This window comes from Oncorhynchus clarkii, chromosome 18 (genome assembly GCF_045791955.1).
Source record: "Oncorhynchus clarkii lewisi isolate Uvic-CL-2024 chromosome 18, UVic_Ocla_1.0, whole genome shotgun sequence".
NCBI lineage: Eukaryota > Metazoa > Chordata > Actinopteri > Salmoniformes > Salmonidae > Oncorhynchus > Oncorhynchus clarkii.
The window spans coordinates 4,798,658-4,825,514 of record NC_092164.1 but is presented as its reverse complement, the minus strand read 5'-3'; the positions used below and the strand labels follow the sequence as shown (position 1 = coordinate 4,825,514).

The 26,857-nt window shown below is 49.9% G+C and overlaps 1 protein-coding gene across 1 annotated transcript in view; it reads left to right on the top strand.

Moving 5' to 3' along the window:
• LOC139372242 (serine/threonine-protein phosphatase with EF-hands 1-like) overlaps nucleotides 1–24,799 on the top strand; it is a 31,216-nt gene extending 6,417 nt beyond the window's left edge. The window contains exons 8-19 of the mRNA XM_071112005.1: nucleotides 1,478–1,514; nucleotides 1,975–2,124; nucleotides 6,551–6,623; nucleotides 9,758–9,764; nucleotides 12,926–13,127; nucleotides 13,204–13,275; nucleotides 13,481–13,666; nucleotides 14,589–14,731; nucleotides 16,328–16,434; nucleotides 24,121–24,284; nucleotides 24,384–24,468; nucleotides 24,600–24,799. Of these exons, the coding sequence (XP_070968106.1) occupies nucleotides 1,478–1,514; nucleotides 1,975–2,124; nucleotides 6,551–6,623; nucleotides 9,758–9,764; nucleotides 12,926–13,127; nucleotides 13,204–13,275; nucleotides 13,481–13,666; nucleotides 14,589–14,731; nucleotides 16,328–16,434; nucleotides 24,121–24,284; nucleotides 24,384–24,468; nucleotides 24,600–24,799 (1,426 nt within the window). The remainder of the gene's footprint in view (nucleotides 1–1,477; nucleotides 1,515–1,974; nucleotides 2,125–6,550; nucleotides 6,624–9,757; nucleotides 9,765–12,925; nucleotides 13,128–13,203; nucleotides 13,276–13,480; nucleotides 13,667–14,588; nucleotides 14,732–16,327; nucleotides 16,435–24,120; nucleotides 24,285–24,383; nucleotides 24,469–24,599) is intronic.
• The last annotated feature ends 2,058 nt before the right edge of the window (nucleotides 24,800–26,857 follow it).

Sequence of the window (26,857 nt, the reverse complement as noted above, 5' to 3'; positions counted from 1 at the left end):
CCGGTAGTTACACACACAGACCACATGACCCTGAACAGAGGCAACCACGAGGACCACCTCATGAACCTCCGGTAGTTAGACACACAGATCACATGACCCTGAACAGAGGCAACCACGAGGACCACATTATGAACCTCCGGTAGTTAGACACACAGATCACATGACCCTGAACAGAGGCAACCACGAGGACCACATCATGAACCTCCTGGTAGTTACACACACAGACCACATGACCCTGAACAGAGGAAACCACGAGGACCACATCATGAACCTCCGGTAGATACAGACCACATGACCCTGAACAGAGGCAACCACGAGGACCACATCATGAACCACCGGTAGTTACACACACAGACCACATGACCCTGAACAGAGGCAACCACGAGGACCACATCATGAACCTCCGGTAGTTAGACATACAGACCACATGACCCTGAACAGAGGCAACCACGAGGACCACATCATGAACCTCCTGGTAGTTACACACACACAGACCACATGACCCTGAACAGAGGCAACCACGAGGACCACATCATGAACCTCCTGGTAGTTACACACACACAGACCACATGACCCTGAACAGAGGCAACCACGAGGACCACCTCATGAACCTCCGGTAGATACAGACCACATGACCCTGAACAGAGGAAACCACGAGGACCACATCATGAACCTCCTGGTAGTTAGACACACAGATCCCATGACCCTGAACAGAGGCAACCACGAGGACCACATCATGAACCTCCGGTAGTTACACACACAGCCCACATGACCCTGAACAGAGGCAACCACGAGGACCACATCATGAACCTCCGGTAGTTAGACACACAGATCACATGACCCTGAACAGAGGCAACCACGAGGACCACATCATGAACCTCTGGTAGTTACACACACACAGACCACATGACCCTGAACAGAGGCAACCACGAGGACCACATCATGAACCTCCTGGTAGTTAGACACACAGATCACATGACCCTGAACAGAGGCAACCACGAGGACCACATCATGAACCTCTGGTAGTTACACACACACAGACCACATGACCCTGAACAGAGGAAACCACGAGGACCACATCATGAACCTCCGGTAGTTAGACACACACAGACCACATGACCCTGAACAGAGGCAACCACGAGAACCACATCATGAACCAGATAGAGAAACACGTTAGCATGTTCATTCTAATTGGTCCTCGACAAACCCCAGCTGTTTCACAAATCTATTCAATTCTAGTACAAGCACACCTGAACAACGCTTCAGATACAAAATCCCAAAACTTTATTTCAGTTTTTTTTATTTACAAGACAACAAATGTTGCTTGGAACTGTCCTGCATGACAAGCACCTTGACAAGCACCATGACGAGCACCGTGACAAGCACCATGACGAGCACCGTGACGAGCACCATGACAAGCACCATGACAAGCACAACATTGCAGTATATTAACGCTGCTCTGTTTTCTGTTTTTCAGATATGGATTCACTAAAGAAGTTATGCACAAGTACAAGGTAAAGTCCCCTTCACTGTTCACACCGGACCTATGTAGTTGTACTCACCGCCATCTAGTGGCAGCTTCTTGTCATGACCTCTCTCTCTCTCTCCTCTCCTCTGCAGACATGTACACCTCTCTCTCTCTCTCTCTCTCTCTCCTCTGCTGACATGTACATCTCTCTCTCTCTCTCTCTCTCTCTCTCTCCTTCTCTCTCTCCTCTGCAGACATGTACACCTCTTTCTCTCTTTCTCTCTCTCTCTCTCTCTCTCTCCTCTGCAGACATGTAAACCTCTCTCTCTCTCTCTCTCCTCTGCAGACATGTAAACCTCTCTCTCTCTCTCTCTCTCCTCTGCAGACATGTAAACCTCTCTCTCTCTCTCTCTCTCCTCTGCAGACATGTAAACCTCTCTCTCTCTCTCTCTCCTCTGCAGACATGTAAACCTCTCTCTCTCTCTCTCTCTCTCCCTCCTCTACAGACACATGGCAGGGACATCCTACTGCTGGTCCAGGATGTGTTCAGCCTCCTCCCCATAGCAACAGTCATCGATAACAAGGTGCTCATTGTCCATGGAGGAATATCAGACATGACGGACCTGGATTTCCTCAGCTCTATAGAGAGACACAAGGTGAAAACAGATTGTAAACCTACAGGTACTGTAGATCCTGTATTTCCTCAGCTCTATAGAGAGACACAAGGTGAAAACAGATTGTAAACCTACAGGTACTGTAGATCCTGTATTTCCTCAGCTCTATAGAGAGACACAAGGTGAAAACAGATTGTAAACCTACAGGTACTGTAGATCCTGTATGTCCTCAGCTCTATAGAGAGACACAAGGTGAAAACAGATTGTAAGCCTACAGGTACTGTAGATCCTGTATTTCCTCAGCTCTATAGAGAGACACAAGGTGAAAACAGATTGTAAACCTACAGGTACTGTAGATCCTGTATTTCCTCAGCTCTATAGAGAGACACAAGGTGAAAACAGATTGTAAACCTACAGGTAATGTAGATCCTGTACTGTAGGTCCTGTACTGTAGGTCCTGTTCTGTAGGTCCTGTTCTGTAGGTCCTGTACTGTAGGTCCTGTACTGTAGGTCCTGTACTGTAGGTCCTGTACGGTAGGTCCTGGGTAGTAGGTCCTGTACTGTAGGTCCTGGGTAGTAGGTCCTGTACTGTAGGTCCTGTACTGTAGGTCCTGTACGGTAGGTCCTGTACGGTAGGTCCTGGGTAGTAGATCCTGTACTGTAGGTCCTGGGTAGTAGGTCCTATACTGTAGGTCCTGTACTGTAGGTCCTGGGTAGTAGGTCGTATACTGTAGGTCCTGGGTAGTAGGTCCTGGGTAGTAGGTCCTGGGTAGTAGGTCCTGTACTGTAGGTCCTGGGTAGTAGGTCCTGGGTAGTAGGTCCTGTACTGTAGGCCCTGTACTGTAGGTCCTGTACTGTAGGTCCTGTACTGTAGGTCCTGGGTAGTAGGTCGTATACTGTCGATCCTGGGTAGTAGGTCCTGTACTGTAGGTCCTGGGTAGTAGGTCCTGTACTGTAGGACCTGGGTAGTAGGTCCTGTACTGTAGGTCCTGTACGGTAGGTCCTGTACTGTAGGTCCTGGGTAGTAGGTCCTATACTGTAGGTCCTGGGTAGTAGATCCTGTACTGTAGGCCCTGGGTAGTAGGCCCTGTACTGTAGGTCCTATACTGTAGGTCCTGTACTGTAGGTCCTGTACTGTAGGTCCTGGGTAGTAAGTCCTATACTGTAGGTCCTGGGTAGTAGGTCCTGGGTAGTAGGTCCTGTACTGTAGGTCCTGGGTAGTAGGTCCTGTACTGTAGGACCTGGGTAGTAGGTCCTGTACTGTAGGTCCTGTACTGTAGGTCCTGCACTGTAGGTCCTGCACTGTAGGTCCTGTACTGTAGGTCCTGGGTAGTAGGTCCTGTACTGTAGGACCTGGGTAGTAGGTCCTGTACTGTAGGTCCTGTACTGTAGGTCCTGTACTGTAGGTCCTGTACTGTAGGTCCTGTACTGTAGGTCCTGCACTGTAGATCCTGTATTTCCTCACCTCTATAGAGAGACACAAGGTGAAAACAGATTGTAAACCTACAGTTACTGTAGATCCTGTATTTCCTCAGCTCTATAGAGAGACACAAGGTGAAAACAGATTGTAAACCTACAGGTACTGTAGATCCTGTATTTCCTCAGCTCTATAGAGAGACACAAGGTGAAAACAGATTGTAAACCTACAGGTACTGTAGATCCTGTATTTCCTCAGCTCTATAGAGAGACACAAGGTGAAAACAGATTGTAAACCTACAGTTACTGTAGATCCTGTATTTCCTTAGCTCTATAGAGAGACACAAGGTGAAAACAGATTGTAAACCTACAGGTACTGTAGATCCTGTATTTCCTCAGCTCTATAGAGAGACACAAGGTGAAAACAGATTGTAAACCTACAGGTACTGTAGATCCTGTATTTCCTCAGCTCTATAGAGAGACACAAGGTGAAAACAGATTGTAAAACTACAGGTACTGTAGATCCTGTCCTGTACTGTACGTCCTGGGTAGTAGGTCCTGGGTAGTAGGTCCTGTACTGTAGGTCCTGTACTGTAGGTCCTGGGTAGTAGGTCCTGGGTAGTAGGTCCTGTACTGTAGGTCCTGTACTGTAGGTCCTGGGTAGTAGGTCCTGGGTAGTAGGTCCTGTACTTTAGGTCCTGGGTAGTAGGTCCTGGGTACTAGATCCTGCACTATAGGTCCTGTACGGTAGGTCCTGGGTACTAGGTCCTGTACTGTAGGTCCTGGGTAGTAGGTCCTGTACTGTAGGTCCTGTACTGTAGGTCCTGTATGGTAGGTCCTGTATGGTAGGTCCTGTACGGTAGGCCCTGTTCTGTAGGTCCTGTACTGTAGGTCCTGTACTGTAGGTCCTGGGTAGTAGGTCCTGTATTTCCTCAGCTCCATAGAGAGACACAAGGTGAAAACAGATTGTAAACCTACAGGTACTGTAGATCCTGTCCTGTACTGTACGTCCTGGGTAGTAGGTCCTGGGTAGTAGGTCCTGTACTGTAGGTCCTGTACTGTAGGTCTTGTACTGTAGGTCCTGGGTAGTAGGTCCTGGGTACTAGGTCCTATACTGTAGGTCCTGTACTGTAGGTCCTGGGTAGTAGGTCCTGGGTAGTAGGTCCTGTACTGTAGGTCCTGGGTAGTAGGTCCTGGGTACTAGATCCTGTACTATAGGTCCTGTATGGTAGGTCCTGTACGGTAGGTCCTGTACGGTAGGTCCTGTACGGTAGGTCCTGTTCTGTAGGTCCTGTTCTGTAGGTCCTGTTCTGTAGGTCCTGTACTGTAGGTCCTGTACTGTAGGTCCTGGGTAGTAGGTCCTGTACTGTAGGTCCTGGGTAGTAGGTCCTTTACTGTAGCTCCTGGGTAGTAGGTGCTGTACTGTAGTTCCTGGGTAGTAGGTCCTGTACTATAGGTTCTGTACGGTAGGTCCTGGGTACTAGGTCCTGTACTGTAGGTTCTGTACTGTAGGTGCTGTACTGTAGGTCCTGCACTGTAGGTCCTGTACTGTAGGTCCTGGGTAGTAGGTCCTGTACTGTAGGTCCTGGGTAGTAGGTCCTGTACTGTAGGTCCTGTACTGTAGGTCCTATACTGTAGGTCCTGTACTGTAGGTCCTGGGTAGTAGGTCCTGCACTGTAGGTCCTGGGTAGTAGGTCCTGTACCATAGGTTCTGTACTGTAGGTGCTGTACTGTAGGTCCTGTACTGTAGGTCCTGTACTGTAGGTCCTGGGTAGTAGGTCCTGTACTATAGGTTCTGTACGGTAGGTCCTGGGTACTAGGTCCTGTACTGTAGGTCCTGGGTAGTAGGTCCTGTACTGTAGGTCCTGGGTAGTAGGTCCTGTACCATAGGTCCTGTACGGTAGGTCCTGGGTACTAGGTCCTGTACTGTAGGTCCTGGGTACTAGGTCCTGTACTGTAGGTCCTGGGTACTAGGTCCTGTACTGTAGGTCCTGTACTGTAGGTCCTGTACTGTAGGTCCTGGGTAATAGGTCCTGGGTACTAGGTCCTGTACGGTAGGTCCTGTACTGTAGCTCCTGGGTAGTAGCTCCTGGGTAGTAGCTCCTGGGTAGTAGGTCCTGTACTGTAGGTCCTGGGTAGTAGGTCCTGTACTGTAGGTCCTGGGTACTAGGTCCTGTACTGTAGGTCCTGGGTACTAGGTCCTGTAATGTAGGTCCTGGGTACTAGGTCCTGTACTGTAGGTCCTGGGTACTAGGTCCTGTACGGTAGGTCCTGTACGGTAGGTCCTGTACGGTAGGTCCTGTACTGTAGGTCCTGTACTGTAGGTCCTGGGTAGTAGGTCCTTGGTAGTAGGTCCTTGGTAGTAGGTCCTGTACTGTAGGTCCTGTACGGTAGATCCTGTACGGTAGTTCCTGTGCGGTAGGTCCTGTGCGGTAGGTCCTGTGCGGTAGGTCCTGTGCAGTAGGTCCTGGGTAGTAGGTCCTGTACGGTAGGTCCTGGGTAGTAGGTCCTGTACTGTAGGTCCTGGGTAGTAGGTCCTGTACTGTAGGTCCTGTACGGTAGGTCCTGGGTTGTAGGTCCTGTACGGTAGGTCCTGTACGGTAGGTCCTGGGTAGTAGTTCCTGTACTGTAGGTCCTGGGTAGTAGCCTATGAGGAAATGGTCCAGATATCAGAATGTGTAGTTGTTCCATTGAGAGAATCATATGACCTTGTTTTCTGTCAACAAAATAGTCTGCCATTTGGAACAACAAAGATTCATCCTACTGTTCTCTAGCCTGCAATCCACACTGGCTGGGATAAAACTGAAGGACTGTTGCCACTGGCTACCCGGGCTAGTAGACCACACTTTTTACTGGCTCGGGTCCGAAATAAGTGCCATGAGATCTTTGAAAATACACACACATTTTTCTACTGACCCGGTCTGAAACGTACTAGCCTCGGGCTAGCAGACTGGCTTCATTTCCATCCCTGACTGTAGTGAAACAGAGTGACATTCAGTCAGTGGGGATTCAAGATAACGGTACTCTCTTTCCTCTGTCTACTGATTGGCAGGTGAAATCTGCCCTGAGGCTTCCTAGGAGGAGTCTGAACCATCTGGAGGTGACTAGGAGCAGTAGACAGGTCAGTTCCTGATATAGTAGGATGGAGGTGACTAGGAGCAGTAGACAGGTCAGTTCCTGATATAGTAGGATGGAGGTGACTAGGAGCAGTAGACAGGTCAGTTCCTGATACAGTAGGATGGAGGTGACTAGGAGCAGTAGACAGGTCAGTTCCTGATACAGTAGGATGGAGGTGACTAGGAGCAGTAGACAGGTCAGTTCCTGATACAGTAGGATGGAGGTGACTAGGAGCAGTAGACAGGTCAGTTCCTGATACAGTAGGATGACTAGGAGCAGTAGACAGGTCAGTTCCTGATACAGTGATGACTAGGAGCAGTAGACAGCTCAGTTCCTGATACAGTAGGATGGAGGTGACTAGGAGCAGTAGACAGGTCAGTTCCTGATACAGTAGGATGGAGGTGACTAGGAGCAGTAGACAGGTCAGTTCCTGATACAGTAGGATGGAGGTGACTAGGAGCAGTAAACAGGTCAGTTCCTGATACAGTAGGATGGAGGTGACTAGGAGCAGTAGACAGGTCAGTTCCTGATACAGTAGGATGGAGGTGACTAGGAGCAGTAGACAGGTCAGTTCCTGATACAGTAGGATGGAGGTGACTAGGAGCAGTAGACAGGTCAGTTCCTGATACAGTAGGATGACTAGGAGCAGTAGACAGGTCAGTTCCTGATACAGTGATGACTAGGAGCAGTAGACAGGTCAGTTCCTGATACAGTAGGATGGAGGTGACTAGGAGCAGTAGACAGGTCAGTTCCTGATACAGTAGGATGGAGGTGACTAGGAGCAGTAGACAGGTCAGTTCCTGATACAGTAGGATGACTAGGAGCAGTAGACAGGTCAGTTCCTGATACAGTAGGATGGAGGTGACTAGGAGCAGTAGACAGGTCAGTTCCTGATACAGTAGGATGGAGGTGACTAGGAGCAGTAGACAGGTCAGTTCCTGATACAGTAGGATGGAGGTGGCTAGGAGCAGTAGACAGGTCAGTTCCTGATACAGTAGGATGGAGGTGACTAGGAGCAGTAGACAGGTCAGTTCCTGATACAGTAGGATGGAGGTGACTAGGAGCAGTAGACAGGTCAGTTCCTGATACAGTAGGATGACTAGGAGCAGTAGACAGGTCAGTTCCTGATACAGTAGGATGGAGGTGACTAGGAGCAGTAGACAGGTCAGTTCCTGATACAGTAGGATGGAGGTGACTAGGAGCAGTAGACAGGTCAGTTCCTGATACAGTAGGATGGAGGTGACTAGGAGCAGTAGACAGGTCAGTTCCTGATACAGTAGGATGGAGGTGACTAGGAGCAGTAGACAGGTCAGTTCCTGATACAGTAGGATGGAGGTGACTAGGAGCAGTAGACAGGTCAGTTCCTGATACAGTAGGATGACTAGGAGCAGTAGACAGGTCAGTTCCTGATACAGTGATGACTAGGAGCAGTAGACAGCTCAGTTCCTGATACAGTAGGATGGAGGTGACTAGGAGCAGTAGACAGGTCAGTTCCTGATACAGTAGGATGGAGGTGACTAGGAGCAGTAGACAGGTCAGTTCCTGATACAGTAGGATGGAGGTGACTAGGAGCAGTAAACAGGTCAGTTCCTGATACAGTAGGATGGAGGTGACTAGGAGCAGTAGACAGGTCAGTTCCTGATACAGTAGGATGGAGGTGACTAGGAGCAGTAGACAGGTCAGTTCCTGATACAGTAGGATGGAGGTGACTAGGAGCAGTAGACAGGTCAGTTCCTGATACAGTAGGATGGAGGTGACTAGGAGCAGTAGACAGGTCAGTTCCTGATACAGTAGGATGGAGGTGACTAGGAGCAGTAGACAGGTCAGTTCCTGATACAGTAGGATGACTAGGAGCAGTAGACAGGTCAGTTCCTGATACAGTAGGATGGAGGTGACTAGGAGCAGTAGACAGGTCAGTTCCTGATACAGTAGGATGGAGGTGACTAGGAGCAGTAGACAGGTCAGTTCCTGATACAGTAGGATGGAGGTGACTAGGAGCAGTAGACAGGTCAGTTCCTGATACAGTAGGATGGAGGTGACTAGGAGCAGTAGACAGGTCAGTTCCTGATACAGTAGGATGGAGGTGACTAGGAGCAGTAGACAGGTCAGTTCCTGATACAGTAGGATGACTAGGAGCAGTAGACAGGTCAGTTCCTGATACAGTGATGACTAGGAGCAGTAGACAGCTCAGTTCCTGATACAGTAGGATGGAGGTGACTAGGAGCAGTAGACAGGTCAGTTCCTGATACAGTAGGATGGAGGTGACTAGGAGCAGTAGACAGGTCAGTTCCTGATACAGTAGGATGGAGGTGACTAGGAGCAGTAAACAGGTCAGTTCCTGATACAGTAGGATGGAGGTGACTAGGAGCAGTAGACAGGTCAGTTCCTGATACAGTAGGATGGAGGTGACTAGGAGCAGTAGACAGGTCAGTTCCTGATACAGTAGGATGGAGGTGACTAGGAGCAGTAGACAGGTCAGTTCCTGATACAGTAGGATGACTAGGAGCAGTAGACAGGTCAGTTCCTGATACAGTGATGACTAGGAGCAGTAGACAGGTCAGTTCCTGATACAGTAGGATGGAGGTGACTAGGAGCAGTAGACAGGTCAGTTCCTGATACAGTAGGATGGAGGTGACTAGGAGCAGTAGACAGGTCAGTTCCTGATACAGTAGGATGGATGACTAGGAGCAGTAGACAGGTCAGTTCCTGATACAGTAGGATGGAGGTGACTAGGAGCAGTAGACAGGTCAGTTCCTGATACAGTAGGATGGAGGTGACTAGGAGCAGTAGACAGGTCAGTTCCTGATACAGTAGGATGGAGGTGACTAGGAGCAGTAGACAGGTCAGTTCCTGATACAGTAGGATGGAGGTGACTAGGAGCAGTAGACAGGTCAGTTCCTGATACAGTAGGATGGAGGTGACTAGGAGCAGTAGACAGGTCAGTTCCTGATACAGTATGGATGACTAGGAGCAGTAGACAGGTCAGTTCCTGATACAGTAGGATGGAGGTGACTAGGAGCAGTAGACAGGTCAGTTCCTGATACAGTAGGATGGAGGTGACTAGGAGCAGTAGACAGGTCAGTTCCTGATACAGTAGGATGGAGGTGACTAGGAGCAGTAGACAGGTCAGTTCCTGATACAGTATGGAGGTGACTAGGAGCAGGAGGTCAGTTCCTGATACAGTAGGATGGATGACTAGGAGCAGTAGACAGGTCAGTTCCTGATACAGTAGGATGGAGGTGACTAGGAGCAGTAGACAGGTCAGTTCCTGATACAGTAGGATGGAGGTGACTGACTAGGAGCAGTAGACAGGTCAGTTCCTGATACAGTAGGATGGAGGTGACTAGGAGCAGTAGACAGGTCAGTTCCTGATACAGTAGGATGGAGGTGACTAGGAGCAGTAGACAGGTCAGTTCCTGATACAGTAGGATGAGGATGGAGGTGACTAGGAGCAGTAGACAGGTCAGTTCCTGATACAGTAGGATGGAGGTGACTAGGAGCAGTAGACAGGTCAGTTCCTGATACAGTAGGATGGAGGTGACTAGGAGCAGTAGACAGGTCAGTTCCTGATACAGTAGGATGGAGGTGACTAGGAGCAGTAGACAGGTCAGTTCCTGATACAGTAGTGGAGTGACTAGGAGCAGTAGACAGGTCAGTTCCTGATACAGTAGGATGGAGGTGACTAGGAGCAGTAGACAGGTCAGTTCCTGATACAGTAGGATGGAGGTGACTAGGAGCAGTAGACAGGTCAGTTCCTGATACAGTAGGATGGAGGTGACTAGGAGCAGTAGACAGGTCAGTTCCTGATACAGTAGGATGGAGGTGATACAGTAGACAGGTCAGTTCCTGATACAGGTGACTAGGAGCAGTAGACAGGTCAGTTCCTGATACAGTAGGATGGAGGTGACTAGGAGCAGTAGACAGGTCAGTTCCTGATACAGTAGGATGGAGGTGACTAGGAGCAGTAGACAGGTCAGTTCCTGATACAGTAGGATGGAGGTGACTAGGAGCAGTAGACAGGTCAGTTCCTGATACAGTAGGATGGAGGTGACTAGGAGCAGTAGACAGGTCAGTTCCTGATACAGTAGGATGGAGGTGACTAGGAGCAGTAGACAGGTCAGTTCCTGATACAGTAGGATGGAGGTGACTAGGAGCAGTAGACAGGTCAGTTCCTGATACAGTAGGATGGAGGTGACTAGGAGCAGTAGACAGGTCAGTTCCTGATACAGTAGGATGGAGGTGACTAGGAGCAGTAGACAGGTCAGTTCCTGATACAGTAGGATGACTAGGAGCAGTAGACAGGTCAGTTCCTGATACAGTAGGATGACTAGGAGCAGTAGACAGGTCAGTTCCTGATACAGTAGGATGACTAGGAGCAGTAGACAGGTCAGTTCCTGATACAGTAGACAGGTCAGTTCCTGGAGGATGACTAGGAGCAGTAGACAGGTCAGTTCCTGATACAGTAGGATGACTAGGAGCAGTAGACAGGTCAGTTCCTGATACAGTAGGATGACTAGGAGCAGTAGACAGGTCAGTTCCTGATACAGTAGGATGGAGGATGACTAGGAGCAGTAGACAGGTCAGTTCCTGATACAGTAGGATGGAGGTGACTAGGAGCAGTAGACAGGTCAGTTCCTGATACAGTAGGATGGAGGTGACTAGGAGCAGTAGACAGGTCAGTTCCTGATACAGTAGGATGGAGGTGACTAGGAGCAGTAGACAGGTCAGTTCCTGATACAGTAGGATGGAGGTGACTAGGGGCAGTAGACAGGTCAGTTCCTGATACAGTAGGATGGAGGTGACTAGGAGCAGTAGACAGGTCAGTTCCTGATACAGTAGGATGGAGGTGACTAGGAGCAGTAGACAGGTCAGTTCCTGATACAGTAGGATGGAGGTGACTAGGAGCAGTAGACAGGTCAGTTCCTGATACAGTAGGATGGAGGTGACTAGGAGCAGTAGACAGGTCAGTTCCTGATACAGTAGGATGGAGGTGACTAGGAGCAGTAGACAGGTCAGTTCCTGATACAGTAGGATGGAGGTGACTAGGAGCAGTAGACAGGTCAGTTCCTGATACAGTAGGATGGAGGTGACTAGCAGCAGTAGACAGGTCAGTTCCTGATACAGTAGCAGCAGTAGAGGTCAGTGACTAGGAGCAGTAGACAGGTCAGTTCCTGATACAGTAGGATGGAGGTGACTAGGAGCAGTAGACAGGTCAGTTCCTGATACAGTAGGATGGAGGTGACTAGGAGCAGTAGACAGGTCAGTTCCTGATACAGTAGGATGGAGGTGACTAGGAGCAGTAGACAGGTCAGTTCCTGATACAGTAGGATGGAGGTGACTAGGAGCAGTAGACAGGTCAGTTCCTGATACAGTAGGATGGAGGTGACTAGGAGCAGTAGACAGGTCAGTTCCTGATACAGTAGGATGACTAGGAGCAGTAGACAGGTCAGTTCCTGATACAGTAGGATGGAGGTGACTAGCAGCAGTAGACAGGTCAGTTCCTGATACAGTAGGATAGAGGTGACTAGGAGCAGTAGACAGGTCAGTTCCTGATACAGTAGGATGACTAGGAGCAGTAGACAGGTCAGTTCCTGATACAGTAGGATGGAGGTGACTAGCAGCAGTAGACAGGTCAGTTCCTGATACAGTAGGATGGAGGTGACTAGCAGCAGTAGACAGGTCAGTTCCTGATACAGTAGGATGGAGGTGACTAGCAGCAGTAGACAGGTCAGTTCCTGATACAGTAGGATGGAGGTGACTAGCAGCAGTAGACAGGTCAGTTCCTGATACAGTAGGATGGAGGTGACTAGCAGCAGTAGACAGGTCACATCCTGATACAGTAGGATGGAGTTGACTAGGAGCAGTAGACAGGTCAGGTCCTGATACAGTAGGATGGAGGTGACTAGCAGCAGTAGTCAGGACACGTCCTGATATAGTAGGATGTTCAGTATTACATTGTGTTCTTGTTTTATTTTGTATATGTGTATTTTATTGACTATCAGCTGTAAAGTCTACAATCAGGGACAATAAATATTCTCTACTCTACTCAGGGCCAGACAGAGAGCCCCCGGTGTAGGAGCAGGGGCCAGCCAGAGAGCCCCCGGTGTAGGAGCAGGGGCCAGCCAGAGAGCCCCCGGTGTAGGAGCAGGGGCCAGCCAGAGAGCCCCCGGTGTAGGAGCAGGGGCCAGCCAGAGAGCCCCAGGTGTAGGAGCAGGGGCCAGCCAGAGAGCCCCCGGTGTAGGAGCAGGGGCCAGCCAGAGAGCCCCAGGTGTAGGAGCAGGGGCCAGCCAGAGAGCCCCAGGTGTAGGAGCAGGGGCCAGCCAGAGAGCCCCAGGTGTAGGAGCAGGGGTCAGGACCATGGCAACACCCCCAAGAAGAGACGTCACCTCACCAGACAGGGCAGCTCCTCCTCTTCCTCCTCATCCTCACTGTGCTCCCCCCGGGGGTCGTCCCGCCTCACTCTGTGCCGCTGCCTTTCTCCCAGCATGCTGAGCCCCACCGACAACCTCCAGGTGTTCTTCCTAATGATGATGATAATAATAACAACCAATAATAATAACAATATTAATAATATATTATTATTGTTAGGTGCCCTTCCTGGACTCCTTCACCGCCCTCCCCGTCCGTCAGCCGCCCAGGGAGGAGTTGGAGTGGAAACAGGTGAGAGCAGAGCGCCACCTACAGGCTGGAGGCTAAACCGTGGTGGTTCGGTGGATCAAGAAGATTACAAAATAGACTTGCAGAATTTGGCTTCCTGCTCTTTTCTCTTCCTAGTAAAGTTGATATATAGTTGAAACATTGTCCAACAGGAAGTTATCCTGCATTCCGGTAGTAGTGACCATTCTGACTGTGTGTCGTGTTGAAGGTAGTAGATTTGCTGTGGAGCGACCCGAAGAGCCAGCCAGGCTGCAGTCCCAACACCTTCAGGGGAGGAGGCAGTTACTTCGGGCCAGACGTGACCAGACGCCTGCTGGAGAGACACGGCATGACTCTGCTGATCAGATCACATGAGTGTAAACAGGAGGGCTACGAAGTCTGCCACGACGGACAGGTGATCTGTTAGGCCTGTTTCTAATCTCCATTGAACAGGACTAGCTCTATAAGATACATGATGGCTAGCAGACAACAGGACTAGCTCTATAAGATATATGATGGCTAGCAGACAACAGGACTAGCTCTATAAGATACATGATGGCTAGCAGACAACATGACTAGCTCTATAAGATACATGATGGCTAGCAGACAACATGACTAGCTCTATAAGATATATGATGGCTAGCAGACAACAGGACTAGCTCTATAAGATATATGATGGCTAGCAGACAACAGGACTAGCTCTATAAGATACATGATGGCTAGCAGACAACATGACTAGCTCTATAAGATACATGATGGCTAGCAGACAACATGACTAGCTCTATAAGATATATGATGGCTAGCAGACAACAGGACTAGCTCTATAAGATATATGATGGCTAGCAGACAACATGACTAGCTCTATAAGATATATGATGGCTAGCAGACAACAGGACTAGCTCTATAAGATATATGATGGCTAGCAGACAACAGGACTAGCTCTATAAGATATATGATGGTTAGCAGACAACAGGACTAGCTCTATAAGATATGATGGCTAGCAGACAACAGGACTAGCTCTATAAGATATATGATGGTTAGCAGACAACAGGACTAGCTCTATAAGATATATGATGGCTAGCAGACAAAAGGACTAGCTATATAAGATATGATGGCTAGCAGACAACAGGACTAGCTCTATAAGATATATGATAGTTAATGTGTCTGTGTCTGGGTTACCCCCCCCCCCCCCCATGGCTAGTAGACCACCTGACTCTAGTAGACCACCTGACTCTAGTAGACCACCTGACTCCAGTAGACCACCTGACTCTAGTAGACCACCTGACTCTAGTAGACCACCTGACTCTATAAGATCTAAGTGTATTTTGTTCTTTCAGGTGATCACCATTTTCTCTGCGTCTAACTACTATGAGGAGGGTAGTAACCGTGGAGCCTACATTAAACTGGGCAGAGAGCTGGTCCCTCGCTTCTTCCAGTACCAGGTCAGCAGGAATACCAGGAAACTCACCCTGACTCAGAGGTAGGGGCTGGGGTGGAGGTGGAGGTAGGGGCTGGGGTGGAGGTGGAGGTAGGGGCTGGGGTGGAGGTGGAGGTAGGGGCTGGGGTGGAGGTAGGGGCTGGGGTGGAGGTGGAGGTAGGGGCTGGAGTGGAGGTGGAGGTAGGGGCTGGGGTGGAGGTGGAGGTAGGGGCTGGGGTGGAGGTGGAGGTAGGGGCTGGGGTGGAGGTGGAGGTAGGGGCTGGGGTGGAGGTAGGGGCTGGAGTGGAGGTGGAGGTAGGGGCTGGGGTGGAGGTGGAGGTAGGGGCTGGGGTGGAGGTGGAGGTAGGGGCTGGGGTGGAGGTGGAGGTAGGGGCTGGGGTGGAGGTGGACGTAGGGGCTGGGGTGGAGGTGGAGGTAGGGGCTGGGGTGGAGGTAGGGGCTGGGGTGGAGGTGGACGTAGGGGCTGGGGTGGAGGTGGAGGTAGGGGCTGGGGTGGAGGTGGAGGTAGGGGCTGGGGTGGAGGTGGAGGTAGGGGCTGGGGTGGAGGTGGAGGTAGGGGCTGGGGTGGAGGTAGGGGCTGGGGTGGAGGTGGAGGTAGGGGCTGGGGTGGAGGTGGAGGTAGGGGCTGGGGTGGAGGTGGAGGTAGGGGCTGGGGTGGAGGTAGGGGCTGGGGTGGAGGTGGAGGTAGGGGCTGGGGTGGAGGTGGAGGTAGGGGCTGGGGTGGAGGTGGAGGTGGAGGTAGGGGGTGGAGGTAGGAGCTGGGGTGGAGGTAGGGGCTGGGGTGGAGGTGGAGTAAGGGGCTGAGGTGGAGGTAGGGGCTGGGGTGGAGGTGGAAGTAGGGGGTGGAGGTAGGAGCTGGGGTGGAGGTGGAGGTAGGGGCTGGGGTGGAGGTGGAGGTAGGGGCTGGGGTGGAGGTGGAGGTAGGGGCTGGGGTGGAGGTGGAGGTAGGGGCTGGGGTGGAGGTGGAGGTAGGGGCTGGGGTGGAGGTGGAGGTGGAGGTAGGGGGTGGAGGTGGAGGTAGGGGCTGGGGTGGAGGTGGAGGTAGGGGCTGGGGTGGAGGTAGGGGCTGATGTGGAGGTGAAGGTAGGGGCTGGGGTGGAGGTGGAGGTAGGGGCTGGGGTGGAGGTAGGGGCTGGGGTGGAGGTGGAGGTAGGGGCTGGGGTGGAGGTGGAGGTGGAGGTAGGGGGTGGAGCTGGAGGTAAGAGCTGGGGTGGAGGTGGAGGTGGAGGTAGGGGCTGGGGTGGAGGTGGAGGTGGAGGTAGGGGGTGGAGGTGGAGGTAGGAGCTGGGGTGGAGGTGGAGGTAGGGGCTGGGGTGGAGGTGGAGGTAGGGGCTGGGGTGGAGGTAGGGGCTGGGGTGGAGGTGGAGGTAGGGGCTGGGGTGGGGGTGGAGGTGGAGGTAGGGGCTGGGGTGGGGGTGGAGGTGGAGGTAGGGGCTGGGGTGGAGGTGGAGGTGGAGGTAGGGGGTGGAGGTGGAGGTGGAGGTAGGGGGTGGAGGTGGAGGTAGGAGCTGGGGTGGAGGTAGGGGCTGAGGTGGAGGTGGAGGTAGGGGCTGGGGGATCACGGTTCCTACTGGTCTCTACATACAGAGCGTGACAATGAGTTGATTATCGTGTGTGTGTGTGTCCGTCCGTCCGCAGGGTGAACGTGGCAGAGGGTTCAGCTGTAAGGGCTGTACAGGAGAAGCTGTTTTCTCATCGCTCAGAACTCATGGCTGCCTTTCAGCAGTATGACACAAGTAACAGTGGTAAGATATTTTGGCAATAACACCCAATAACACCTGCCAGCTGTTAAAGAACACCCCAAACTCCTATGACATAGTCATGTTCTGAGATGTGTAGCCACCTGCCATAAAGATCACCTGGAACGCGCCCATCATTGTGTATCATTAGTGACTCTGTGCTGGGTCTGTTCCGGGCTATACCTCTGTCAGTGAGTTAGACTGTCTGTTCCAGGCTGTATCTCTGTCAGTGAGTTAGACTGTCTGGTCCAGGCTGTATCTCTGTCTGTCAGTGAGTTAGACTGTCTGTTCCAGGCTGTATCTCTGTCAGTGAGTTAGACTGTCTGTTCCAGGCTGTATCTCTGTCTGTCAGTGAGTTAGACTGTCTGGTCCAGGCTGTATCTCTGTCTGTGAGTGAGTTAGACTGTCTGTTCCAGGCTGTATATCTGTCTGTCTGTGAGTTAGACTGTCTGTTCCAGGCTGTCAGTGAGTTAGACTGTCTGGTCCAGGCTGTATCTCTGTCTGTCAGTGAGTTAGACTGTCTGTTCCAGGCTGTATCTCTGTCAGTGAGTTAGACTGTCTGGTCCAGGCTGTATCTCTGTCTGTCAGTGAGTTAGACTGTCTGTTCCAGGCTGTATCTCTGTCTGTCTGTGAGTTAGACTGTCTGTTCCAGGCTGTCAGTGAGTTCGACTGTCTGGTCCAGGCTGTATCTCTGTCTGTCAGTGAGTTAGACTGTCTGTTCCAGGCTGTATCTCTATCTGTCAGTGAGTTAGACTGTCTGTTCCAGGCTGTATCTCTGTCTGTCAGTGAGTTAGACTGTCTGGTCCAGGCTGTATCTCTGTCTGTGAGTGAGTTAGACTGTCTGGTCCAGGCTGTATCTCTGTCTGTCAGTGAGTTAGACTGTCTGTTCCAGGCTGTATCTCTGTCTGTCAGTGAGTTAGACTGTCTGTTCTAGGCTGTGTCTCTGTCAGTGAGTTAGACTGTCTGGTCCAGGCTGTATCTCTGTCAGTGAGTTAGACTGTCTGTTCCAGGCTGTATCTCTGTCTGTCAGTGAGTTAGACTGTCTGTTCCAGGCTGTATCTCTGTCTGTCAGTGAGTTAGACTGTCTGTTCCAGGCTGTATCTCTGTCTGTCAGTGAGTTAGACTGTCTGGTCCAGGCTGTATCTCTGTCTGTCAGTGAGTTAGACTGTCTGTTCCAGGCTGTATCTCTGTCTGTCAGTGAGTTAGACTGTCTGGTCCAGGCTGTATCTCTGTCTGTCAGTGAGTTAGACTGTCTGTTCCAGGCTGTATCTCTGTCTGTCAGTGAGTTAGACTGTCTGGTCCAGGCTGTATCTTTGTCTGTCAGTGAGTTAGACTGTCTGGTCCAGGCTGTATCTCTGTCTGTGAGTGAGTTAGACTGTCTGTTCCAGGCTGTATATCTGTCTGTCTGTGAGTTAGACTGTCTGTTCCAGGCTGTCAGTGAGTTAGACTGTCTGTTCCAGGCTGTATCTCTGTCTGTCAGTGAGTTAGACTGTCTGTTCCAGGCTGTATCTCTGTCAGTGAGTTAGACTGTCTGGTCCAGGCTGTATCTCTGTCTGTCAGTGAGTTAGACTGTCTGTTCCAGGCTGTATCTCTGTCTGTCTGTGAGTTAGACTGTCTGTTCCAGGCTGTCAGTGAGTTCGACTGTCTGGTCCAGGCTGTATCTCTGTCTGTCAGTGAGTTAGACTGTCTGTTCCAGGCTGTATCTCTGTCTGTCAGTGAGTTAGACTGTCTGGTCCAGGCTGTATCTCTGTCTGTGAGTGAGTTAGACTGTCTGGTCCAGGCTGTATCTCTGTCTGTCAGTGAGTTAGACTGTCTGTTCCAGGCTGTATCTCTGTCTGTCAGTGAGTTAGACTGTCTGTTCTAGGCTGTATCTCTGTCAGTGAGTTAGACTGTCTGGTCCAGGCTGTATCTCTGTCAGTGAGTTAGACTGTCTGTTCCAGGCTGTATCTCTGTCTGTCAGTGAGTTAGACTGTCTGTTCTAGGCTGTATCTCTGTCAGTGAGTTAGACTGTCTGGTCCAGGCTGTATCTCTGTCTGTCAGTGAGTTAGACTGTCTGGTCCAGGCTGTATCTCTGTCTGTGAGTTAGACTGTCTGTTCCAGGCTGTATCTCTGTCAGTGAGTTAGACTGTCTGGTCCAGGCTGTATCTCTGTCTGTCAGTGAGTTAGACTGTCTGTTCCAGGCTGTATCTCTGTCTGTCAGTGAGTTAGACTGTCTGTTCCAGGCTGTATCTCTGTCTGTCAGTGAGTTAGACTGTCTGTTCTAGGCTGTATCTCTGTCTGTCAGTGAGTTAGACTGTCTGTTCCAGGCTGTATCTCTGTCAGTGAGTTAGACTGTCTGGTCCAGGCTGTATCTCTGTCTGTCAGTGAGTTAGACTGTCTGTTTCAGGCTGTATCTCTGTCTGTCAGTGAGTTAGACTGTCTGGTCCAGGCTGTATCTCTGTCTGTCAGTGAGTTAGACTGTCTGGTCCAGGCTGTATCTCTGTCTGTGAGTTAGACTGTCTGTTCCAGGCTGTATCTCTGTCAGTGAGTTAGACTGTCTGGTCCAGGCTGTATCTCTGTCTGTCAGTGAGTTAGACTGTCTGTTCCAGGCTGTATCTCTGTCAGTGAGTTAGACTGTCTGGTCCAGGCTGTATCTCTGTCTGTCAGTGAGTTAGACTGTCTGTTCCAGGCTGTATCTCTGTCTGTCAGTGAGTTAGACTGTCTGGTCCAGGCTGTATCTCTGTCTGTCAGTGAGTTAGACTGTCTGGTCCAGGCTGTATCTCTGTCTGTGAGTGAGTTAGACTGTCTGGTCCAGGCTGTATCTCTGTCTGTCAGTGAGTTAGACTGTCTGTTCCAGGCTGTATCTCTGTCAGTGAGTTAGACTGTCTGTTCCAGGCTGTATCTCTGTCTGTCAGTGAGTTAGACTGTCTGGTCCAGGCTGTATCTCTGTCTGTGAGTGAGTTAGACTGTCTGTTCCAGGCTGTATATCTGTCTGTCTGTGAGTTAGACTGTCTGTTCCAGGCTGTCAGTGAGTTAGACTGTCTGGTCCAGGCTGTATCTCTGTCTGTCAGTGAGTTAGACTGTCTGTTCCAGGCTGTATCTCTGTCAGTGAGTTAGACTGTCTGGTCCAGGCTGTATCTCTGTCTGTCAGTGAGTTAGACTGTCTGTTCCAGGCTGTATCTCTGTCTGTCTGTGAGTTAGACTGTCTGTTCCAGGCTGTCAGTGAGTTCGACTGTCTGGTCCAGGCTGTATCTCTGTCTGTCAGTGAGTTAGACTGTCTGTTCCAGGCTGTATCTCTATCTGTCAGTGAGTTAGACTGTCTGTTCCAGGCTGTATCTCTGTCTGTCAGTGAGTTAGACTGTCTGGTCCAGGCTGTATCTCTGTCTGTGAGTGAGTTAGACTGTCTGGTCCAGGCTGTATCTCTGTCTGTCAGTGAGTTAGACTGTCTGTTCCAGGCTGTATCTCTGTCTGTCAGTGAGTTAGACTGTCTGTTCTAGGCTGTGTCTCTGTCAGTGAGTTAGACTGTCTGGTCCAGGCTGTATCTCTGTCAGTGAGTTAGACTGTCTGTTCCAGGCTGTATCTCTGTCTGTCAGTGAGTTAGACTGTCTGTTCCAGGCTGTATCTCTGTCTGTCAGTGAGTTAGACTGTCTGTTCCAGGCTGTATCTCTGTCTGTCAGTGAGTTAGACTGTCTGGTCCAGGCTGTATCTCTGTCTGTCAGTGAGTTAGACTGTCTGTTCCAGGCTGTATCTCTGTCTGTCAGTGAGTTAGACTGTCTGGTCCAGGCTGTATCTCTGTCTGTCAGTGAGTTAGACTGTCTGTTCCAGGCTGTATCTCTGTCTGTCAGTGAGTTAGACTGTCTGGTCCAGGCTGTATCTTTGTCTGTCAGTGAGTTAGACTGTCTGGTCCAGGCTGTATCTCTGTCTGTGAGTGAGTTAGACTGTCTGTTCCAGGCTGTATATCTGTCTGTCTGTGAGTTAGACTGTCTGTTCCAGGCTGTCAGTGAGTTCGACTGTCTGTTCCAGGCTGTATCTCTGTCTGTCAGTGAGTTAGACTGTCTGTTCCAGGCTGTATCTCTGTCTGTCAGTGAGTTAGACTGTCTGGTCCAGGCTGTATCTCTGTCTGTGAGTGAGTTAGACTGTCTGGTCCAGGCTGTATCTCTGTCTGTCAGTGAGTTAGACTGTCTGTTCCAGGCTGTATCTCTGTCTGTCAGTGAGTTAGACTGTCTGTTCTAGGCTGTATCTCTGTCAGTGAGTTAGACTGTCTGGTCCAGGCTGTATCTCTGTCAGTGAGTTAGACTGTCTGTTCCAGGCTGTATCTCTGTCTGTCAGTGAGTTAGACTGTCTGTTCTAGGCTGTATCTCTGTCAGTGAGTTAGACTGTCTGGTCCAGGCTGTATCTCTGTCTGTCAGTGAGTTAGACTGTCTGGTCCAGGCTGTATCTCTGTCTGTGAGTTAGACTGTCTGTTCCAGGCTGTATCTCTGTCAGTGAGTTAGACTGTCTGGTCCAGGCTGTATCTCTGTCTGTCAGTGAGTTAGACTGTCTGTTCCAGGCTGTATCTCTGTCTGTCAGTGAGTTAGACTGTCTGTTCCAGGCTGTATCTCTGTCTGTCAGTGAGTTAGACTGTCTGTTCTAGGCTGTATCTCTGTCTGTCAGTGAGTTAGACTGTCTGTTCCAGGCTGTATCTCTGTCAGTGAGTTAGACTGTCTGGTCCAGGCTGTATCTCTGTCTGTCAGTGAGTTAGACTGTCTGTTTCAGGCTGTATCTCTGTCTGTCAGTGAGTTAGACTGTCTGGTCCAGGCTGTATCTCTGTCTGTCAGTGAGTTAGACTGTCTGGTCCAGGCTGTATCTCTGTCTGTGAGTTAGACTGTCTGTTCCAGGCTGTATCTCTGTCAGTGAGTTAGACTGTCTGGTCCAGGCTGTATCTCTGTCTGTCAGTGAGTTAGACTGTCTGTTCCAGGCTGTATCTCTGTCAGTGAGTTAGACTGTCTGGTCCAGGCTGTATCTCTGTCTGTCAGTGAGTTAGACTGTCTGTTCCAGGCTGTATCTCTGTCTGTCAGTGAGTTAGACTGTCTGGTCCAGGCTGTATCTCTGTCTGTCAGTGAGTTAGACTGTCTGGTCCAGGCTGTATCTCTGTCTGTGAGTGAGTTAGACTGTCTGGTCCAGGCTGTATCTCTGTCTGTCAGTGAGTTAGACTGTCTGTTCCAGGCTGTATCTCTGTCTGTCAGTGAGTTAGACTGTCTGTTCTAGGCTGTATCTCTGTCAGTGAGTTAGACTGTCTGGTCCAGGCTGTATCTCTGTCAGTGAGTTAGACTGTCTGGTCCAGGCTGTATCTCTGTCTGTCAGTGAGTTAGACTGTCTGTTTCAGGCTGTATCTCTGTCTGTCAGTGAGTTAGACTGTCTGGTCCAGGCTGTATCTCTGTCTGTCAGTGAGTTAGACTGTCTGGTCCAGGCTGTATCTCTGTCTGTGAGTTAGACTGTCTGTTCCAGGCTGTATCTCTGTCAGTGAGTTAGACTGTCTGGTCCAGGCTGTATCTCTGTCTGTCAGTGAGTTAGACTGTCTGTTCCAGGCTGTATCTCTGTCTGTCAGTGAGTTAGACTGTCTGGTCCAGGCTGTATCTCTGTCTGTCAGTGAGTTAGACTGTCTGTTCCAGGCTGTATCTCTGTCTGTCAGTGAGTTAGACTGTCTGTTCCAGGCTGTATCTCTGTCTGTCAGTGAGTTAGACTGTCTGTTCCAGGCTGTATCTCTGTCAGTGAGTTAGACTGTCTGTTCCAGGCTGTATCTCTGTCAGTGAGTTAGACTGTCTGTTCCAGGCTGTATCTCTGTCTGTCAGTGAGTTAGACTGTCTGTTCTAGGCTGTATCTCTGTCTGTCAGTGAGTTAGACTGTCTGTTCCAGGCTGTATCTCTGTCAGTGAGTTAGACTGTCTGGTCCAGGCTGTATCTCTGTCTGTCAGTGAGTTAGACTGTCTGTTTCAGGCTGTATCTCTGTCTGTCAGTGAGTTAGACTGTCTGGTCCAGGCTGTATCTCTGTCTGTCAGTGAGTTAGACTGTCTGGTCCAGGCTGTATCTTTGTCTGTGAGTTAGACTGTCTGTTCCAGGCTGTATCTCTGTCAGTGAGTTAAACTGTCTGGTCCAGGCTGTATCTCTGTCTGTCAGTGAGTTAGACTGTCTGTTCCAGGCTGTATCTCTGTCAGTGAGTTAGACTGTCTGGTCCAGGCTGTATCTCTGTCTGTCAGTGAGTTAGACTGTCTGTTCCAGGCTGTATCTCTGTCTGTCAGTGAGTTAGACTGTCTGTTCTAGGCTGTATCTCTGTCAGTGAGTTAGACTGTCTGGTCCAGGCTGTATCTCTGTCAGTGAGTTAGACTGTCTGGTCCAGGCTGTATCTCTGTCTGTCAGTGAGTTAGACTGTCTGTTTCAGGCTGTATCTCTGTCTGTCAGTGAGTTAGACTGTCTGGTCCAGGCTGTATCTCTGTCTGTCAGTGAGTTAGACTGTCTGGTCCAGGCTGTATCTCTGTCTGTGAGTTAGACTGTCTGTTCCAGGCTGTATCTCTGTCAGTGAGTTAGACTGTCTGGTCCAGGCTGTATCTCTGTCTGTCAGTGAGTTAGACTGTCTGTTCCAGGCTGTATCTCTGTCTGTCAGTGAGTTAGACTGTCTGGTCCAGGCTGTATCTCTGTCTGTCAGTGAGTTAGACTGTCTGTTCCAGGCTGTATCTCTGTCTGTCAGTGAGTTAGACTGTCTGTTCCAGGCTGTATCTCTGTCTGTCAGTGAGTTAGACTGTCTGTTCCAGGCTGTATCTCTGTCAGTGAGTTAGACTGTCTGTTCCAGGCTGTATCTCTGTCAGTGAGTTAGACTGTCTGTTCCAGGCTGTATCTCTGTCTGTCAGTGAGTTAGACTGTCTGTTTCAGGCTGTATCTCTGTCTGTCAGTGAGTTAGACTGTCTGGTCCAGGCTGTATCTCTGTCTGTCAGTGAGTTAGACTGTCTGGTCCAGGCTGTATCTTTGTCTGTGAGTTAGACTGTCTGTTCCAGGCTGTATCTCTGTCAGTGAGTTAGACTGTCTGGTCCAGGCTGTATCTCTGTCTGTCAGTGAGTTAGACTGTCTGTTCCAGGCTGTATCTCTGTCTGTCAGTGAGTTAGACTGTCTGGTCCAGGCTGTATCTCTGTCTGTCAGTGAGTTAGACTGTCTGTTCCAGGCTGTATCTCTGTCTGTCAGTGAGTTAGACTGTCTGTTCCAGGCTGTATCTCTGTCAGTGAGTTAGACTGTCTGTTCCAGGCTGTATCTCTGTCAGTGAGTTAGACTGTCTGTTCCAGGCTGTATCTCTGTCTGTCAGTGAGTTAGACTGTCTGTTCTAGGCTGTATCTCTGTCTGTCAGTGAGTTAGACTGTCTGTTCCAGGCTGTATCTCTGTCAGTGAGTTAGACTGTCTGTTCCAGGCTGTATCTCTGTCAGTGAGTTAGACTGTCTGGTCCAGGCTGTATCTCTGTCTGTCAGTGAGTTAGACTGTCTGTTCCAGGCTGTATCTCTGTCTGTCAGTGAGTTAGACTGTCTGGTCCAGGCTGTATCTCTATCCGTCAGTGAGTTAGACTGTCTGTTCCAGGCTGTATCTCTGTCTGTCAGTGAGTTAGACTGTCTGTTCCAGGCTGTATGTCTGTCAGTGAGTTAGACTGTCTGTTCCAGGCTGTATCTCTGTCAGTAAGTTAGACTGTCTGTTCCAGGCTGTATCTCTGTCTGTGAGTGGGCCCTGGTGGTGGAGTCAGTCGTGAGACTGGACCTGCCCTGGAGGACTCTGCGCCCGCGCCTGGCACGGCTGGCACCAGATGGCAGCATCGAGTACCAGTCCTGCTTCGAGGACATGGGCCCGGGACAACCCATACCCCAGGTCAGAACCAGGAAGAGACTGATCGATCAATTGATTGATTTTATTTGGCAATCAATAAAGCTGCTCCTTTCACAAAATCTCCCTCTGTGTTTTGTTCAGGTCACTCCAAACTTGGCTAAAACTCTTTACAGATATCGAACAGACCTTGAAATTATCTTCAACATCATGGACAAAGACCACTCTGGTACGTTACTCTGATTACTTTTACAGCTCATACGCCTGCTAGTTCACATCATGCTATATTAACCATTAGCTTGTTAGACAGAAAACCGTTTTAGTATTCCTTAGTTTCTCTCACTGTCTCTCCCCATCCAGGTCAGATATCCATCGAGGAGTTCCGTCAGACCTGGCATCTGTTTAGTGCTCACCTAGGTGTGGAGGTGGATGACCGGGCCATAGATGAACTGGCTAAGAGTATAGACTTCAACAAGGATGGTAGCATCGACTTCAACGAGTTCCTAGAGGCCTTCAGGGTGGTGCACAAACTGGATGTTAAGGACCAACAGCAGGGCTGAGAGAAACCCTGTTGTAGAGCTAAAGACTCACATTAGCTACCCGGGCAATGACTTCGCTTTAGCTCAGTGAGCCAACACTAGCAGCAGGGCTGAGAGAACTACAAAGACCAGCGGCTAGGCTGAGAGAACTACAAAGACCAGCGGCTAGGCTGAGAGAACTACAAAGACCAGCAGCTAGGTTGAGAGAATTACCAAGACCAGCGGCTAGGCTGAGAGAACTACAAAGACCAGCGGCTAGGCTGAGAGAACTACAAAGACCAGCGGCTAGGTTGAGAGAATTACCAAGACCAGCGGCTAGGCTGAGAGAACTACAAAGACCAGCGGCTAGGCTGAGAGAACTACAAAGACCAGCGGCTAGGCTGAGAGAACTACAAAGACCAGCAACTAGGTTGAGAGAATTACAAAGACCAGCAGCTAGGTTGAGAGAATTACCAAGACCAGCGGCTAGGCTGAGAGAACTACAAAGACCAGTAGCTAGGCTGAGCGAACTACAAAGACCAGCGGCTAGGCTGAGAGAACTACAAAGACCAGCGGCTAGGCTGAGAGAACTACAAAGACCAGCGGCTAGGCTGAGAGAACTACAAAGACCAGCAGCTAGGCTGAGAGAACTACAAAGACCAGCAGCTAGGCTGAGAGAACTACAAAGACCAGCAGCTATGCTGAGAGAGTACTACAAAAACCAGCAGCAGGCTTGAGGGGAGCCATGCTCGCCTTGGCTTTAGCTCTGCAGGCTTTAACAGTCTTGTGGTCAACCATACACTCAATGTAGCACATGCAGTTGCATGAGTCAGGAATATATCTAGGAGATGTGGTCACCCTTCTCCCTGTGGTGTAGAACATGTCTCAGAGGAGAACACACTACTCTCACCAGCTACTGATATGGAGACGGACCAACACACGTGAGGTTTCTACAGACAACGCAGACAAGAGCTCCCCGCGGCATGTCCTAGCTCTGCTCTGCAGACCAACAGAACTTTGCCCCATCTTTTCTAGGTCTGAGACAGGGCTGTAACTCTGAGACCAGACTGCTACATCCTCTCTTCAGGGTCAAAGGTCCAATGCAGATGTTTTAATTTAAAAAAAATCTCAATATTAAATCATTTCTGGGTAAGTACCTTACTGCGATTGTTTTTCATTAAAATGGTCAAAAAGAAACTAAAATAGCTTATTTTAGCAAAGAGCTATTTCTCAAGCAAGAATTTAGCTATGACAGTCTGGGAGTGGTCTGGAAAACTGAAAATGATCTGTTATTGGCAGAGAGGTTTCGACGTCTTTCTTATTGGTCTATTAACTCATTTACTTCCTGGTGTAAAGTGTTGGTCCCATGATTCATGAAGCTAAAATAAACAATCCCACAAATGTTCCAAGCTTATTCCTCTCAAATTTTGTGCACACATTTTTGTTTACACATTTGTTTATATCCCTGTTAGTGAGCATTTCTCCTTTGCCAAGATAATCCATCCACCTGACAGGTGTGGCATATCAAGAAGCTGATTAAACAGCATGATCATTACACAGGTGCACCTTGTGCTGGGGGGGGGGGGGGGGGGGGGGGGCAATAAAAGGCCACTTTAAAATGTGCAGTTTTGTCACACAACACAGATGTCACAAGTTTCGAGGGAGCGTGTAATTGGCATATTGACTAAAGGAATGTCCACCAGAGCTGACAGTCCATGATGCTGACATGGAAGTATATTACCATTTCTCAATAAAAACAGTTGATGGCCGATCCTGGCATATCATGTCAATAAAAGCATGAACAGACTCTGGTTATAATTAATTAGGAGGGGGGTGTACTGTACATCAAGCTGTCTCACTACATAAACAGGAGACAGACTAGTGTCCTGTCCAAGGGGTGTACTGTACATCAAACTGTCTCTACAGAAACAGGCGATAGACTAGTGTCCTGTCCAAGGGGGTGTACTGTATATCCAGCTGCCTCACTACAGAAACAGGAAATAGACTCCTGCTCCTATTGGCTGTTCTATCTCAGACGAGGCTGCCTTGTCTGAGACTTCCTTATTCTATATCAACTAGTGAACCGGTAAGGTTGCTGTT